The sequence below is a fragment of the Balaenoptera acutorostrata genome, chromosome X (assembly GCF_949987535.1).
Source record: "Balaenoptera acutorostrata chromosome X, mBalAcu1.1, whole genome shotgun sequence".
In the NCBI taxonomy this organism is placed as follows: Eukaryota; Metazoa; Chordata; class Mammalia; order Artiodactyla; family Balaenopteridae; genus Balaenoptera; species Balaenoptera acutorostrata.
Window position 1 is genome coordinate 116,083,188 of NC_080085.1, and position 17,192 is coordinate 116,100,379.

Here is a 17,192-nt window from a genome sequence, read left to right on the forward strand (position 1 = left end):
CGACTGCTGCATACCACTGGCCTGTTCTGATGGGATTGGAACGAGCTGTGCAAGTGCATATGTGTGTCTGAATATGTATACACTCCGCACATCGGTCTTTTCTTCAATTAATTCCTTCATAACCAGATTGAAGATCCTGAAGGTCTTTCCATTTTGCTCTTTAAACCAGTGAAAACATTGCTAGTGCTAGAAATTGGTCCCTCCCCTACCTCAAGTCCTCAAAACAGTGTTCTTAAAATAACTGCATTATAAACACAGAATCGACTATTTCCCCTCACCTTTCCTACATTATAGGGCAAAACCCAGCCGTTTTGTTCATCTCATTTAAAAAAACATGATTTTGTACATGTCAGGAATCGGGTGTTAATGGTTCTCTCATTCATTCCCACTTGTTGATATGACACAGTCTATCCCTCCAACTCAGCAGAAGAAAAACAGTCTCGTTACGCTACTTTTCTGAAGCATCCAGAAGGTTTAGAGACAAGAACAAAACTCCTTGAGAATTAAAATAATTGCTTTGTGTATTCCTGCTTCTGCCTTTCCAATTAAGCAGAGAAATCCTGGAGAGGCACTATAAACATCGGAAGACTTGTCTGATCAGTGGAAATAAGGGAGAATTTGCAGTGAGTGTGTGCGTCTATCATTTCTCAGGTGAAATGGAAGGTAAGATTGCGTAGGAGGGAGAGGACGCACCTTCACTGCAACGTGCCCCTGCAGATCTCATGGAGTTTATTCTCTAATGCCAGGTGCCCCATGTACTCCACTGAGAGTCCCAGAGTCATGCTGAGAAAATACAAAATGGATACTGATCCATAACGAACAAAAGTGGCCATGCAGATCTATCAGCCAGAAGATAACAGCAATATTCTGGGGCTGACATCTTGATCCAGGCCCATCGAGCACAGCAACATGGCAGAGGAGCAACAAAACCAGCTAGGACTGGATACAGAGGGAACGGAGGCATCGTGCCACAAAGTATAAGTAGTTGTATATGTGGAATTGATAACCTCAAAGTCACTAGGGAAGTACAAACTCCTGTAGGAGGTATGCTGACTGCAGGAGAGACCAGCTGACTATACACACAGCACTGAGGAAAAAAGACTCAGGGGAGAAAAACCGCAAAGGAATATAGAGACGAGACCAGGTGGAGGAGAGGCTAGCATTTAGGTGGTGGTCAAGTATGATGGGGATGGGAGACCTGAAGGCTGTCCTGTTCTCAAGGTTAAGGGTGAGCCAAGCTGATTCAGAAATGGTGGGAAAAGCCTGATTAGAGCAGTAGTTGCTCAGGGTGAGTATAAAAATGGGTGGAAAACTGATGACTTGATAAACAAAATGTGCTACACCCATGCAATGAAATATTACTTGGCATAAGAAGAAAAGAAGTGCTGATACATGCTACAATTTGGATGAACCTTAAAAACATTATGCTAAGTGAATGGTTCCATTTATATGAAATATCCAGAATTGGTTAGTTGCCAGGGGCTGGAGGAAGGGGAGAATGGGAAGTGATCACTAATGGGTATAAGGTTTCTTCTGGGGTGATGACAAAGTCTTGGAACAAGATAGAGGTGATGATTGTACAACATAGTGAATGTACTAAATGCCACTGCATTGTATACCTTAAAATGGTTAATTTTATATTATATGAATTTCACCTTAATAAAACACACACACACACACACACACTAGCATGCACGCCCAATACAAATGGGTAGGAGCCTCTGCTGTGACGGCTCTGAGGGGAGCTCTCCCTGGACTGCTGAGGAAGGAGGCTGGTTGACTTTCTTCCTCTCATTCTTCTCCTTAAGTTGTAAACTCCTCAGCAGGGGCAGGCACTGCAATCTACCTATCACTGGATGCACCACAGGGCCTAGTACATAGTAAGTGCTCAATCTTTGTTGAAGGAACCTGCATTATCAGATGTTAAATGTAGAAAAAAAAAACCCAGTATTTTTTTCTAACTAAGGTTTTTGAACATGTATAGGTTCAAACAGTTTCTCTCTTATGCTATTTTAAAATAAACTTGATTAAACAATAAAACAGGGCTTACATAGTATCAAACCATCCAGAAGAAGGGTGAAAATTTCAGCCAATTATCCAGATATTTGGCCTAACAGTTCTAAAAAGGTGTTTGAGAATGTATTTGCTAATTTGTTCACTCTTCATACAGGCAAAGCCTACATTTAGCTGTTAAGCCCAGTGTTAGCTTACTTCTATGGGCTCCTTTATTTTTCTCTTGGTCTCAGGGATTCTGTAATTGAAATTCACTGTAGTTCTACAAAGGCAAAAGATGGAGGATTTTCTGCCTTTGGCAATGGTAGGAGATCTTTGCCTGTAGGATACATGGTGACTCTCATGACGGAGTATACCTCACACAAGCCAAGCTTGCTAATTTGAAGATTTCTCTGTGAAATCCTGGAAGCCAATATTTATCTCCAGCCAAGATGAGGAGGTGGTGGAGGTGAGAAGGACAAATGATGCTTACGTGGTACTCCCTGAGACTAGATCTGTGAAAACGTTCTTTTCCTGCATAGTTCAATTGATTTTATTCATAAGAGATAAAAATTGAAAGGATGTGAAATATGACCTTATTTAGAGAGACAATGACGTGTTTGACTCTTTAAAAGTTGAAAGATCTGTACGTCCATAGTAGGAGGGTATAAACAGCTATGATAACCCAGCTGACATGGATACTGATCAATATTTTCTTCAACGTCAATATTTTCTTTTTAATCAGGTGTCTCCACTGACAAGTCTTGTTCTCTTTCAAGATCCTTGATTTAGGATCAAGATCCTAAATTTCCTTGACTAAAAGTAAAATATTTTCAAAGGAACACAAATACAACCTATAAAGGCAACAAAGTCACAAGCCACTTGACAATATGAATTGGCAACTGTTACTTAAGACTAAATTAAATGAGAAATTAAATGAAAAGCACTGGAAAGAGGATTTAACTATAGATGAGACATGCAGCACAAAGCTAATCTTCATAAATGGTGCAAATAGAGGGCACACATGTCCTCAGGCTACAAAACTTCATATTATTAAATGTACATTCTTGAGTAATTTTGTAAAAATCTAGTTCGACACTATTCCCTAGTCCCATCATTGCGTTAGGTCAGTGATTAAAGTACAGGTTAATTATAACCCGAGGTTGCCAACCATGGAAGGGTCAACTTCCTGGATTACATTATCCTTATCCTGTCTACCAACACGTTTGATTTCCTTCCTTCCTCCCACCTTCTTTGTCTTCCTTCCTTCTTTTACTTCCTGCAGAGTATATATCAACAATAAAAGTTGTTCTGAAAAAATTGTTTTTTCAGAAGTACAAGTAAGACTTTGGAATAATGGCTCTCCTCCATACTATAATATTTATTTTATTTTATCATTTTCAATATCCTAAGATATTAAAAGCTAGCAAATTAAACAAAGAAGTTTAACGGAGTTATTTTAATGGTGCAGAAGTGCATTTAGTTAACTTTTGGACTCATTCAAAGTTAGCAGGCTTTGGATTCTTCCATTTGATAGAAAAGGACTTTCTTGGTTCCAGGACAACATCCTTCATGAAAGTATACTGAACATGAAGTAGTTTATATGAGTAAAATTCAATTTTTAAAAATCCCACTAATTCGGGACTTCCCTGGTGGCGCAGTGGTTAAGAATCCGCCTGCCAATGCAGGGGACACGGGTTCGAGCCCTGGTCCGGGAAGATCCCACATGCCGTGGAGCAACTAAGCCTGTGCGCCACAACTACTGAGCCTGCGCTCTAGAGCCCACGAGCCACAACTACTGAAGCCCGCGCGCCTAGAGCCCGTGCTCTGCAACAAGAGAAGCCACCGCAATGAGCAGCCTGCGCACTGCAACAAAGAGTAGCCCCCGCTCACCGCAACTAGAGAAAGCCCACGTGCAGCAGCGAAGACCCAGTACAGCCAAACATAAATAAAAAATAAAAAAAACATAGGCCTGCCTGACAAGAAATTCTTTTGAATTAACTAAAACTGGATCATCTGATATTTCAGAAGACATATCCAGTGGGGTTACATTTGCTCTAATCAATCACAACAATGAGGAAACATATTAGTGCTTGATTCACAGTAGGTACTCAAATATTTGTTAAATGAGTAAATAAATGAATGATTACATTAGTAAATAAATATAAACCAAAATTTCCATGGTTACAAGATATGCTGCTTAAAACAAATTAGTGTTCAGGGACTGTTCATTTTTCACCATCTTATACCAGTGGGTAAGTCATTGGGATGGTTTCTCATCAAGTTTATGCAAGAACCACATATTTGACCTGTGGGTGTTTTCCTTTTTAAATATTATATCATTTATACCTGTTTTAAGGCATCTGCTTTTTATAAAGCCAAATACCAACTGCTTTTCTTTGACAATTTAAATGAATACGTCGTAACAGTTAGGTACATTTCCATGATTCTACTCAGTACCTGATAGAGATTTTAGGGTGATAAAGATACACCATTTCTCCAGAGTAGAGTGGGCTGCATGGGGCCATTAATCCCTCCAGCCTGATTCACATTTGCTACAGAGAAGTCTATCTCCAGGGTGGCATGCAGCCTCGGTCTCATTAGCACCTCATTCTCATTGTTCCAGGTCAGTACAAAGCTTAGTTGAGAAACAAGCTGTTTTCAGGCATGTGTTCTACTTTACATTGGGAAGAGGAGGGGTGGTGGGGGAAGGGAGAAAGAAGAGAAGTAACATGAACTGAGCTTCCAGTATCTGCCAGTCTGCTAGGGACTTTACCTCACCTACTAGTTACAACAACCCTGTGAGATGCCCCTTCCTTACAGAAGAGGACCTTGAGACTTTCTAGGTGAAGTCACTCACCCCAGGCCACACGTAGTCAGTAACAGAACTGAGATGTAAATCCAGGTTCATCTGGCTCCAAAGCCTTCCTCTGCCCATGACATTACATTGCTAATTAATTCCATTTAGCATCATGATTAATTATCCTGTGTCCAGATATTGGGTTCCACTAGAATGTAAGCTCCTCAAAGTAACTTGCCTATCTTGTTCACCCTCATATCCCTAACTCCTACTTTGGTGCCTAACACATAGTATCTCAAACATAAATGTTGAAGGTATGGATGAATGTATAAATCCATAAGGAAATAAAACACACAGACTGCCGGAGCTAGAGGTGCTCTAATCCAACCATCTCGGTTTTTAGATGGGGAAACTAAGGCTCGGAGGGATTAAGTCGCTTGCCCTTGGTTAAACAACTGGTCAGTGAAAGATTCAGAACTTGCATCCAGCACTCTTCTGTATTCTCCTCTACAACATGCTACCCCTTGCACAGACATTTTTGAAAGCATGTTCATCAACTCCATATGGTTTCCTAAGCATTCTACCCTCCCGATTTAATTCTTTAATTGTAAGCTATTCCTTACACATGCAAAGCAACAGAGGTTAGGAATACCATTAGCCCACTAGAATGAAAGCTCACTGAGGACAGGAAAATTTGCCTGTTCTTTTCACTTCGACATGACTGGCACTTAGAAAATGCTCAGTAAATATTTGCTGAAGAAATGAATATATATTATTTCCTTTCCAGCGATAAGCAAATTCTTCAGAGATGACAAATGTTAGCACAGATTATACTAAGAAACACTCAAATGATTAAACATTTCAGTAAAAATACTGTGAAATGGTACTCCTTCTTCCCTCCCCTTTCTTCTTTCCTCTATCTTCATCTAGAACACGGGGCACGGGGCGGGGGAGATAATGCTATTTCATAGGATTGATGTAAGGATAAAAAGAGTTAATACATATAAGCACTTAGCATGGTGCTTAACATGTAGTTAACTCTCAATAAATAACAGCTATTAGTACAAATATGATTTCTTCAAATCAATCAATCAATCAATCAATAAGGGCCCACATAATGAGAAGATGGAAGAAGCCAAAGACACCCCCCCCAAAAAAAAAGACTTGTTTTATGCTTTACAATTTGTAAAATGTTCCTGAATCCATAGTTCTCCATGTGCTTCAAAGTTTGTAAGTTCTATGAGGGCTATAAGTTATAGACGGCATCCACTATGTCGGAGATGTTCATGTGTATGTTTTTTTCTAGAATTTTTCTCATGAAATTAATGGAGAGAAGACATAACTAACATTGAGCTGAACATATGATGAGTATTCCTCAAATATTGCTACATTTAACGTTAGAAAAAGATTACCTCTCCACGAGTTCTTGTCCATTCCAGCAAAGGGTGTCGTTTTCAGCCACAGGGCTATGGCTGCAGATGTAACCAGGCAAAGCACTATAGAAGCTGATGAAAGATTTTAACTTCTGAATTAGCTCCCTGAAAGAAAAACAAAACATCTGTGTATAAGATGCAAGTAAACCCAGTATGAGGTAAGTTTAATTTCCTTATCAGCATGACAGAAAGGCTCTGCCAAGCTGATTAGAGCAATAAATGATTTAAAAAGACATTCTTGGCTATGAGGCCACAATTTAGGTTTTTTTGTTTTTTAAATCAATAAAATGACAGAAAAAAATTTGCCTGCCATATAAGGTGCTGTTCCTATCAGAAGGGTGATTTAATTCCACCAGCCATTTTTCTAACACGTTCAGCTTCCATTTTTTGTTCAGATGCTGTTACCCACATTCTCAAAGGCGCTGATTACAAGGCACACTGAAGCACTACATATCTTTTGGTTTCTGAGTGTAACTGAGTGCATTGATTGTAATTTACAATGCTATTACCCTAGAGATGGCCCCTTTCCATATAGACTCTGGCTAATAGTTGCAGATCAGAATCGTAGGGTGCTCAGAGCAGTGTAAGCTCTGTGAAATTCTCCTGACAATATCATCAGAGAAACTCACATCTGCTAAAGGAGGAAGGTTTCTTTGTTCTTTGTTTATATATTGTGGTTCCTATGGGGGTGGGGGTGGGAGGGGTCCTAGTATATTTTATTATATATTTGCTCTGGCTTTCATGTTATAAGAGTGTGTGTGTGAGAGAGAGAGAGAGACAGGAGACCAAGCGAACATATTATATATGCAAATATGTATAAACACACACCCATAAATACCCAGCAAAACTTTTGGCCTATTATCTTCTTTCAGATGTACATGGACATACAAAATAAGACACTATAGACTGGAAAGAAGTGTTTATGCTTATTAAGAAATATTAAAATATCTATGTAATAGATGTCCAGTAGTAAACAAACCAAAATAAAATACTCTTTATTTTCTAAAGCAATATTCCTTGTAGAAGGGAAGTTAAAGAGTACTTCATATATATTCAAGTCTATCTTAAGTCTTCACTAAGTTTTTAGAGACTCTCACCAGGGAATTTGCTGGCAGTGGAGTAATTATTCAGTACTGTCTCCAGGCTAACAATGGACTGACCTGATATATAGGCCTTTAGAGGAGCCCAGAAATGCCTTCTGGGGGTTGTTCTCAGATCTGGCCAAAAGAGGAAGACTGGTGGAAATTATTGTCTTGCATTTAATGCCATTTTCCATTTTATTACCATAAAACAATTCATTTCAACTAATAATTTAGAGAAAGAGAGAGAGAGAGAGCACTTACAACACTCAGCACATCTTCATAAAGGCTCAGGTCACAGTAAAGCCAGGGTGATGTACAGAACAACTCGAGAAGGGTTACTGAGACATATATAACTCCTGATACCCCAACAGTTACGTCCTGCTCTGCTCAAACCCTCTCACAGCTTACTGCTGGTTGCTGAGCTATAACTCCTGATACCCCAACAGTTACGTCCTGCTCTGCTCAAACCCTCTCACAGCCTACTGCTGGTTGCTGAGCTATAACTCCTGATACCCCAACAGTTACGTCCTGCTCTGCTCAAACCCTCTCACAGCCTACTGCTGGTTGCTGAGCTATAACTCCTGATACCCCAACAGTTACGTCCTGCTCTGCTCAAACCCTCTCACAGCCTACTGCTGGTTGCTGAGCTCTGTCAATCTCCAAAGTGAAGAGGCTCAGTATAGGGCTCTGAAGATAAAAGTCAACACTGTAGTTTCTCACAGAGGAAAAAGATGGGTTCAATTAATGCTAATAGGGGAGATGCTCTGTTTTACAAGGTAATAATACAGTTCCCAAGAGTGGAAACTGAAAGACTAAAGGCTGAGTAATTCCCCTCATTCCATGAGGAAATGGAATACAGCCATTAGTCTATGGGAAGTGATGGCCCTCCCTTTAATGAAAGAGTTTCCCTTAGGCCTCCTCCTACCTCCAAACTCTCTCTCACTAACATAGCACATAGCAAGAAAGATTGAACCTCATAGCAAAGCCTTCCAATTTGACTTCCCTAGAAGTTAAAACAAACAAACAAACAAACATAACACTCTGAACTTCTTCCAGCCTCCCAACTCTTGCAGTTTTTTTCTTGGCTGATCATAAAGATCATTGACAAACTGAAAAAGATTCAGAGAGGGTCTATCTAAATGTCGAGGGGACAAAGGGATGCGATAAACCTAAGACCTCCAACTTTAGTATGGGGGGATATTACTCGGTGGGGTCAAAATAAAAATCTAAGAAAGCCACGAAGACTGTGAATAATGTCTAGGTCATCAAATTCTAGAACTCGGGGAATCTCTCTGAAACTTGAACAAGGTAACTTGGGGAAATAAAAGACCATCCAGCTTCACAGAGTACTCATTACCTCCACAGGACATACAGGAGGGACCTAGGGAGAGATAGTGTTTTTAAAACTTGCTTCTGAATTAGTTATTTTGAATTGAGAACACAGTTTCATTTAGGAACTATGATATGGTGATGGCTGGATTCTCAGAACAGCCCCTTAAAACCCATTAGGAGTAGTAGCTAAGAGCACTGATTTTGGAGTCTGACCCACGTGAGTTTCAAATGCCAGTTACTCTCTCACTTACTTAGCAGTAAAACCTTACTAGACAGATTCTAAACTTCTCTGAGGCTTAGTTTCTTTATCTGTAAAATGAAGCAAATGATAGGTTGCTGGGATGATTAAATGAGACAATGCATGTAAAGTGTTTAGCATAGTAGCTGGCACAGAGTAATACCTCCACAGTGTTAGCCATTTGGCGATTTACTTCCATTATTATGAGCCTGTAGAATATAAATATAGTATATATATGAAATATATATTATATTCCAGATAAATTTATGTATGCAAGATAACTAAGTTGTTTTCAAGTTCCAGATAACTTTATATGCGCAAGATAAATAATACTTCATCTTTTAAGGTGGGTATTAAAAAGTACAACCATGTTTTCTCCCTAAATATTTTTCCTGTTATTCTTTTTCAAAAATTAGCTAGCTATTGGGCTGGGTAAATCACTGGACTAATCTGGTATAGCAGTTTAGATGGTCTTTGCCTGGTAGGAAAGTGGTGGTGGCCTTCACAAGGATTTGTGTCTAAGAATCCGAAATTGAGTATCAAATGTGGAAGACCAAGCCAAGATGAAGTCGAGTCTAAAAAGGTAGGTTAATCATCAGGGAAAGGCAAATCAAAACCACAGTAAGATACCACTTCAAGATGACTATAATAAAAAAGACAACAAGTGCTGGGAAGGGTGGGGAGAAATTGGAACTCCCACACATTGCTGGTGGGAATGTAAAACAGCACGACCACTGTGGAAAATAGTTTGGTGGTTCTTCACAAAGTTAAGCATAGAGTTACCACATGACCCAGCAATTCCACTACTAGGTATATAGCCAAAATAATTCAAAACAAGTACTCAAATAAGTACATGTACATGACATGCATGCTCATAGCAGTACTATTAACAATAGCCAAAAGGTGGAACAAGACAAATAAACAAACACATATTCTATACGATGGAATATTATTCTGTCTTAAAAAAAGTATTCCTGCGTGCTACAACATGGGTGAACCTTGAAAACATTATGCTAAGTGAAAGAAACCAGTCATGAAGGATCACATATTATATGATTCCATTTATGTGAAATGTCCAGAATAGGCAAATTTAGAGAGGCATAAAGTAGATTAGTGGTTGCTTTGGGCTGGGGGGATGACGGTTGGGGAATGATAGCTAAAAGGTATGGGATTTCTTCTTGAGGTGATGAAAATGTTCTAAAATTGATTGTGGTGATGGTTGCACAACTCTGTGAATATAATAAAAACAGCTGAATTATATACTTTAAATGGATGAATTGTATGGTGTGTGGATTATATCTCAATAAAGCTGTTATTGAGATTTACCTCCAAAAAAGGGTAGAGAAGAGGTGAAATGTGTCTCAGAGAAAGAGAGGCTTTGTCTATAAGAGAGAGATACTCCTTGGAATAGTGGAAAGAGACGATCAGGAGAGCTGGGAAAGAGCCAGGTTTGGATGAACATGAAACAACGGCCCGGGTGAAGGGTGAGAAAAGAAATGTATAAGGGCCACAACTTCAGCACTGCAAGAGCTGCAAACAGTGGTTAAAATCTATTCCTTCCTTCATCTTATAAAATGAAGTCTGCTTTTTTCTCATCATAAAAGAAATATATGGTCACTATTGAGAATTTATAAAATATAGAAAAGTAGAAGGGGGAAAAAAACCCTTATTTATAGTGCTACCAGACAGATAATCACACTTAATATTTGGATATATTTCCTTTCTAGACTTTCCTCTCCAGTAAAGTTTTATGTTTATTTCTCTAAAACCTATTCTTCTTGATAGGCTTGTTCACTGAGTTCTCTTTGGTTCTCAGTGTATATTATTCCCATTAGAACCCACCTAGAATCCCAGATAGATGTGATTAGGAAAGAACATCAAAATAATGAAATAAATGCTGGTTCTCAAGTAATTCCCAGGACCTGTGGGATGAGGCAGTAGCCACTTCTGTGAGAACAAGGAGCAGGGCTCCAGCACGTTTAGCAAACTGGCCAATACTTCTGAGTCCCCAGATACAGTGTTACGGTACAGGCCACTCCTTCACGCAAAAGCTTCTAAATACTGTGAGAAAACAAATTTTGGTTTCCAAAGAAACTTTGATTTTTGAAAGGAAAGCCAGACATCCTATTTTTCAGGGTAGAAGACTTTCTAAACTGTTGGAGAGTTAATGAGCTTTTCAAAAGAGGGCGACAACAGGTAATAACGTCCTCTGACACCACAGCCCTGAAAGCAGCAGAGTGTGACAGTAGTTTACTGCCTACTGGGTTTACTGCGCCTGTCTTATTTCTTCTCTTCTTTGTCACTCCTTCCTAAACTTGTTCTGGCATGGGAATTAAGTGCATTTTATTTTTACCTTTTCTTAAATAAAGCTTTCTATCTCCCTGCTTATAATTTTAAAAGGAGGTGAGTTAAATATATTTCTATTTATCTCTTTGAAGAAAGATACCTGAAACTAAATTGACATATTAATTATCCATGTATGACCCAGTCCAGATTTCTTTTCTTTGTGCTAGTAACCCATGACAGACAACAAAAGAATCTCCACCCGTGAACTAAGGCAGTCTGCTCAAATGAATTGTCTCTGGGAAAAAAAAGGATAAAAGTTTGGACAATTAGTTGCCCGGGATGGGAAAACAACTTGATTGAAGGGAATGTTCTTTGATTTGAACTCCACTTTATTCTAATCATACATGCCAAACATACCATTTGACATATAAATAGTGAACCCTACGGCTCTCACTTGGGACAAACCCAATGCTTGCTCACAGCAGTCTACTCAGGAAAAAGAGTCTCTTCAATGTGTTAAATGTGGAACTAAAGGACAGGGCCCCTTTGCATGCACGAGCCATTTTGAAATATTGCAGCTAGGCGCACGTGACCTTCCCTGGGGGGCTCCCACCATCCTCAAGAGGAGCGTCCCCTTCTTGGGTTGTGGACGAGGGGATTCCCTTTGCTTTCCTGCAATGATTTGCTTGGGCAGGCATCAAAGCAGCACTAATTGGAAACCACTGCAAGTAAACAGCAACCTTTCATCCCCAGCTGCAGATCCTGAACTTTTCTCCTTTATCATTAAGGATCTTATTTTTCTTAATATAAAATAATATAAGCTCATTATTTTTTTTAAAAATTAAAAACACAGAAAAGCCCATAAGCTATTTATCATTAGAATGATGCAGAATCATACTTATTTCTGCTGCAGAGAACCTTTCATGGTCTGACCCCAAGCTATAATTTTCTACATTCCAGAGACTAGCCCATACTTTTTCTCATACTGTTCCCTTTGCCTGGAATACCCTCTTTCCCCTCCTCCATCTGTTGAATTTCTACTCTTCCTTCAAGGCCCAGCTCAAGAGTTACCTTTTCGCAGGAGAGCTGCTAACCTTCCCATCTATGACGCTGCCACTCTTCTGTACATAGCTCTGTTTTGGCACTCACCCCTCAATGCATCACAATTATTTGTGTGTCTGTCTCCCTCACTAGGTTAGGAGCTTCTCCTAGTCCTCAGAGCCTAATCCTTACACCAGCATAGACGGTGTTCACAAAAGTTGAAAGAAGTAGAGTCCTATTTAGGGCAGAATGACTTGCACCAGACCTGAGACTCGTCGATTCACTCAGGACATACTTTGTTTTGTTCAGAGGGTGGAAGGCAGCAGTCTGAGAGGGAGTGGGAGTAAGCATTGATTTTGGACCAGGGAGCTGAGATCAGCTTTTGTTCTTTTCTTTCTAGGTCATTTACTAGTGTCACCTAATCCACTGCCCCTTTAGACCAAGTCAGAGAGGAAAGGGAGGAGGGGGAGTGCAGGACAGGGAAGGCTGGAATACGTAGATGTACTTTCACAAGGGTGGAGGGACTGTGTGACTTTCTCACAGGTTAGCATCTGGGCCAGAAGCTTGGTGTGTAGATGCTGAATGGACTATATTCAACTACAGATTTTGTGTTTGGAAAAGGGAAAGATATTGCTCATGTCATAAAATATCAAACCTTATGGACGATATGCAAATGACAAGGTACACATTATCATAGGGGAAGTGGTGAAAGAGACATTCAATAGGGCAAAGGAGGGAAAGCCTGACATCTGAGAGGAGCTGAAAGTATTAGAGTTGGAAAGGGCTGTGAAAATGTCATTTCTTTTATTCTGATTGTACTACTGATGGATCTTGTCCTACCCTCACCGTTTTAAATCTGATGACAGATATTTTCAATATTTGTATCTGAAAGGAATGCTGAGTCCCATACTTAGGCCACCAGGTGAGTATCAAATCGCCTTTAAATTGATCTAAGCTATTTCTAAGATTAGTTGTGTGTTGCAAACTACCCAGTTGGGGGCAGACAAAACAAACAGATGACTTCTGAATGCTACCAAAGGAATCCTGCGTTTCTTTGTGTGTTTTTATTTTAATAAGGCAACGGGGCTTTTCAACTCATAATCAGATTCAGACAGCTTGCTCACAATCTCCACAGACTGAATGCTACAATAGGGTTCCTTTCTAATTATCATATTCTTAACCACAGAGGATGGAGCTGGAGCATGGGTGCGAGGGGTGCTGGAGGTATATATATTTTTTTGGACAGTGTGAAATCCTGTGCAGAACATACTGAGAAACGTATAGAGGTACTAACACTCTGCCACAGCAAGCCCTCTCAATAACATCAGATTGCAGGGGGCAGTGCATTTAGCAAGAGATCATCTTAATCCCCTATTCGCCACTCTCCCTAAGAGGGTTTACAATGCTATTTGACAGAGTTAAATGAAATCAGACACTCTCCTGTTGTTTTATTTTCTTATTCTGCCAGAGAATTCAGAAGGAAGGGCTTCATCTCAGTTTTGCTTCAGTGTGCAAAAAAGATGAGAAACACCAGGGGGTGGGCTCACGTTCCCAACACCCAAAGGAGCCCTGCCTGACTACCACTTACTTAAGTCTACGGGCTTTTGCAATTTTTCTTACTATCCTTTCTTTTCTTTGGGGGTTAGCAACAAATTCAAAAACGAATCTAAACAAAGTGTCAAATCTGGGTGCTTAGCCAAAAACTCATTTACCGATTTTTTTCTTTCCCTGGAGGAATCAACATCCATAGAGCCCTCCCTGGTAAGGCGAAAGGGAATAGGTCCCATAGAGCCCAAGATAGAAGCCATGGCAGCAGTACCTTAATAAACGAGCGTCCTATTTACTTATCAATGTGTCTAGGTTGACAGGGTGATCTCAAAATGCGACTGGAATACTGTGTTTATTTTGAAAAAGCTTTGCATGTGATTCTGTTACAAATTAATACACCATATCCTCAATGAAGCCTCCACTATACCTGGGCAGAGGCTCTCTCCTTCCCTGTAGGCTGCCTCTTTGCACTTACAAAACTGTTTTGAAATGATCGCTATTTAAGTCTATTTCCACATTAGACTGATTTGGAGAGCAGAGGCTGTGTCTTGATTTCCAGTGCACAGTATACATTCTGGCACATAATAGGTGTTTCCCAAATTTCTGCTGAGTTGAACAATATATAATATACATGTTATATATATATATAATAATGCTATATATATATATAATAATATTTTATTTATATTATACTATAAATGTAATATAATATATAAAACAAACACTGTATTACTTACAATTTCTGTTTTATTTTATGTATTATTTATAAATAATTAATCTATAATATTATATAAATTCCTCACTTCAGTGCAATATGCAAGAGGTTTCCACTAGTTAAAGGTCAATAAGTGAGGTTAACTCCTCAGGTGGTTTGGGCAAAGAGTGAAAGCAATGGAGAGCAATGGACAAAGGACAGACAGGGGGGCTAAAGAGGGCCTGGAGAAATGGCCTAATTTTGTCTTCCCAGAAAGACAAAAAATTTCCCAAAGAACCCCTATGCTATATGGAAATGGTTCTCAGAGTATTTTGGTGCCAGGACCCCTGTGGTGGTTTTAAATATGTCCAGGGACTTCCCTGGCAGTCCACTGGTTAAGACTCTGTGCTTCTACTGCAAGGGGCCCAGGTTCGATCCTTGTTTGGGGAACTAAGATCCCACATGCCGTGTGGCATGGCCAAAAGATAAATAAATAAAAATAAATAAATAAATAAAAATAAATTACAAAGCCAACAAACTCTTTGATACTGCTCCTTTCAAGAGGTGGAGTTTAATTTCCCTCCCCTTGAATGTGGACTAGAATTGGTGACTTGCTTCTAGCAAATCGAATATGTCAGAAGTGACAGTATGTCACTTCCAAGACTAGGTCGTGAAAGACATCTCAGCTTTCTCCTTGCTCTCTTCCATGGCTCACTTATTCTGGTGAATAAGCAGCAGCCATGTTGTGAGGACACTCAGAAAGTCCGTGTGGTGAGAAACTGAGGCCTCCTTCAAACAATCAACCAGCACTAACTTGCTCCATGTGTAAATGAGCCACCTTGCAAGGGGACCCTCCAGCCTCAGTCAACACTCAGCGGACCGCAGCTCCAGGTCACACCTTGACCAAAATTTCTTTGAGACTGAGGACCACCCAGCTAAGCTGCTCCCAAATTCCTGACAGAAACTGTGAGATAATAAATGTTTGTTGTTTTAAATAACTATGTTTTGTAGTAACTTGTTATATAGCACTAGATAACCAACACAACCCAAAGGGTCCCCCCCGCCCCCGCCCAGGCCGTACCACTCGGCATGTAGGATCTTAGTTCCCCGACCAGGGATGGAACCCACGCCCCCTACAGTGGAAGCACGGATTCTTAATCACTGGGCCGCCAGGGAAGTCCCTTTTCTTTCTTTCTTTCTATTTTTTCTTTTCCAAAGGGTTCTTAAAATTTATTAAGGACCCCAAAGAGCTTTTGTTTACATGATATATATTTATTGATATCTACTGTTTTAGAAATTAAAACTCAGGAAAAAGTTTTTTTAATTTATTATTAATTTTAAACTAACAATAATGAGTCTTTATATGTTAGCATAAATTACATTTTTATGAAAAAAGTGAGAAAAGCGGTAATGCTTTTGCATTTTTGCAAAATATCTTTACTGCCTGTCTTAATAGGAGTCAGCTAAATTCTCCCATTGGCTTCTGCATTTAATGTGTTGCCACATTTTATTTTGGTTGAAGTGTATGAATAAAAGCCAGCTTCACATAGATATGTAGTTAGTAAAAGGAGGATCTTACAGACCCTCTGAAAGGGTTTGGGACTCCCTGAGTTCTCAAATCACACTTCAAAACTGCTGCTACAGGGAAACTAGAAATTTATTAGGTTGGAAGTCACCAATAGAAAATGTGACTTCCTGAAATGCGTCTTTGGAGGACTATCACCCAAGTGGCCTTACTGCCCTCTCTCACTCTAAACTGTGTCATATATGCCTAAGAGTTACCGTTTCAAAATCTCCTGTGGTAAATGGACATGAAAGGAATAATTTAGCCCAAATATGAGACTATTACTTAGTCCATCTCTTAATTTTCTGTCTCTAGGCCAATCTCTCCCAATCCTCTCAAAGTCATCATGAGGCAGAACTCATGTCTAGCTATTCTTAAGCCAGTGGCAGGGTTGGCTACCTGTGCAGTCCTTTTGGGGAAATCAATTCTCCCAGATTTGTGTTGAGCTTCCCAATCCAATTTCCACCCCTTATTTGTAACCATGAAACTAGAATAGGGAAGGAGGGAATCTGGATAGGGGGAGGAGGAATGAAGAGAATAAGCAACAAACTTTAATTTGGTCCCTTGACTGCTGTCTTAAGGAATAGAAACCAAATCCTTCATTTTATCATTCTTAAAGAGTGTGTACTACTTTATTTTAAATAGATAACTAACAAGGACCTACTGTATAGCACAGGGAACTCGGCTCAATATTCTGTAATAACCTAAATGGGAAAAGAATTTGAAAAAGAATGGATACCTGTATGGGTATAACTGAATCGCTTTGCTGTACCCCAGTAACTAACACATCACTGTTAATCAACTATACTCCAATATAAAATTAAAAAAAAATTTTTAAAGAGTGTGTAGAGTGTGAAGTGTGTGTGTATACACATGAGAGTGTCTTGCCAGTTTCTCTTTGGTGAACTCACCCCTGACTCACTGTTTGTGGAAAGCCACAAACCAAGCCATGGAATTGTGAGACCAGATCATAAACAGAAAAGGTTTTGTTTAATCAATAAAGATCTTGAATAGAGAAGTCTATTCCACCCTGTGTTGCTGTACTGGATATTTACATATGGTCAATTTACATTTAAATATGGCTTGGATATAATACAATATCTTTTATCTTTAACATTAACAGATGATAGATTTAATTAATCAAACACTCTACTCAGAAGAACTAAATAACATGTATTTAAG

General features: G+C 39.4%; 1 protein-coding gene across 1 annotated transcript in view; it reads right to left on the reverse strand.

Annotated features, from left to right (window-relative positions):
• The window catches only part of GPC3 (glypican 3), a 430,336-nt gene that overhangs the window by 134,354 nt on the left and 278,790 nt on the right, over positions 1–17,192 (reverse strand). Inside the window, exon 5 of the mRNA XM_057538135.1 lies at positions 6,205–6,330. Within this exon, the coding sequence (XP_057394118.1) occupies positions 6,205–6,330 (126 nt within the window). The remainder of the gene's footprint in view (positions 1–6,204; positions 6,331–17,192) is intronic.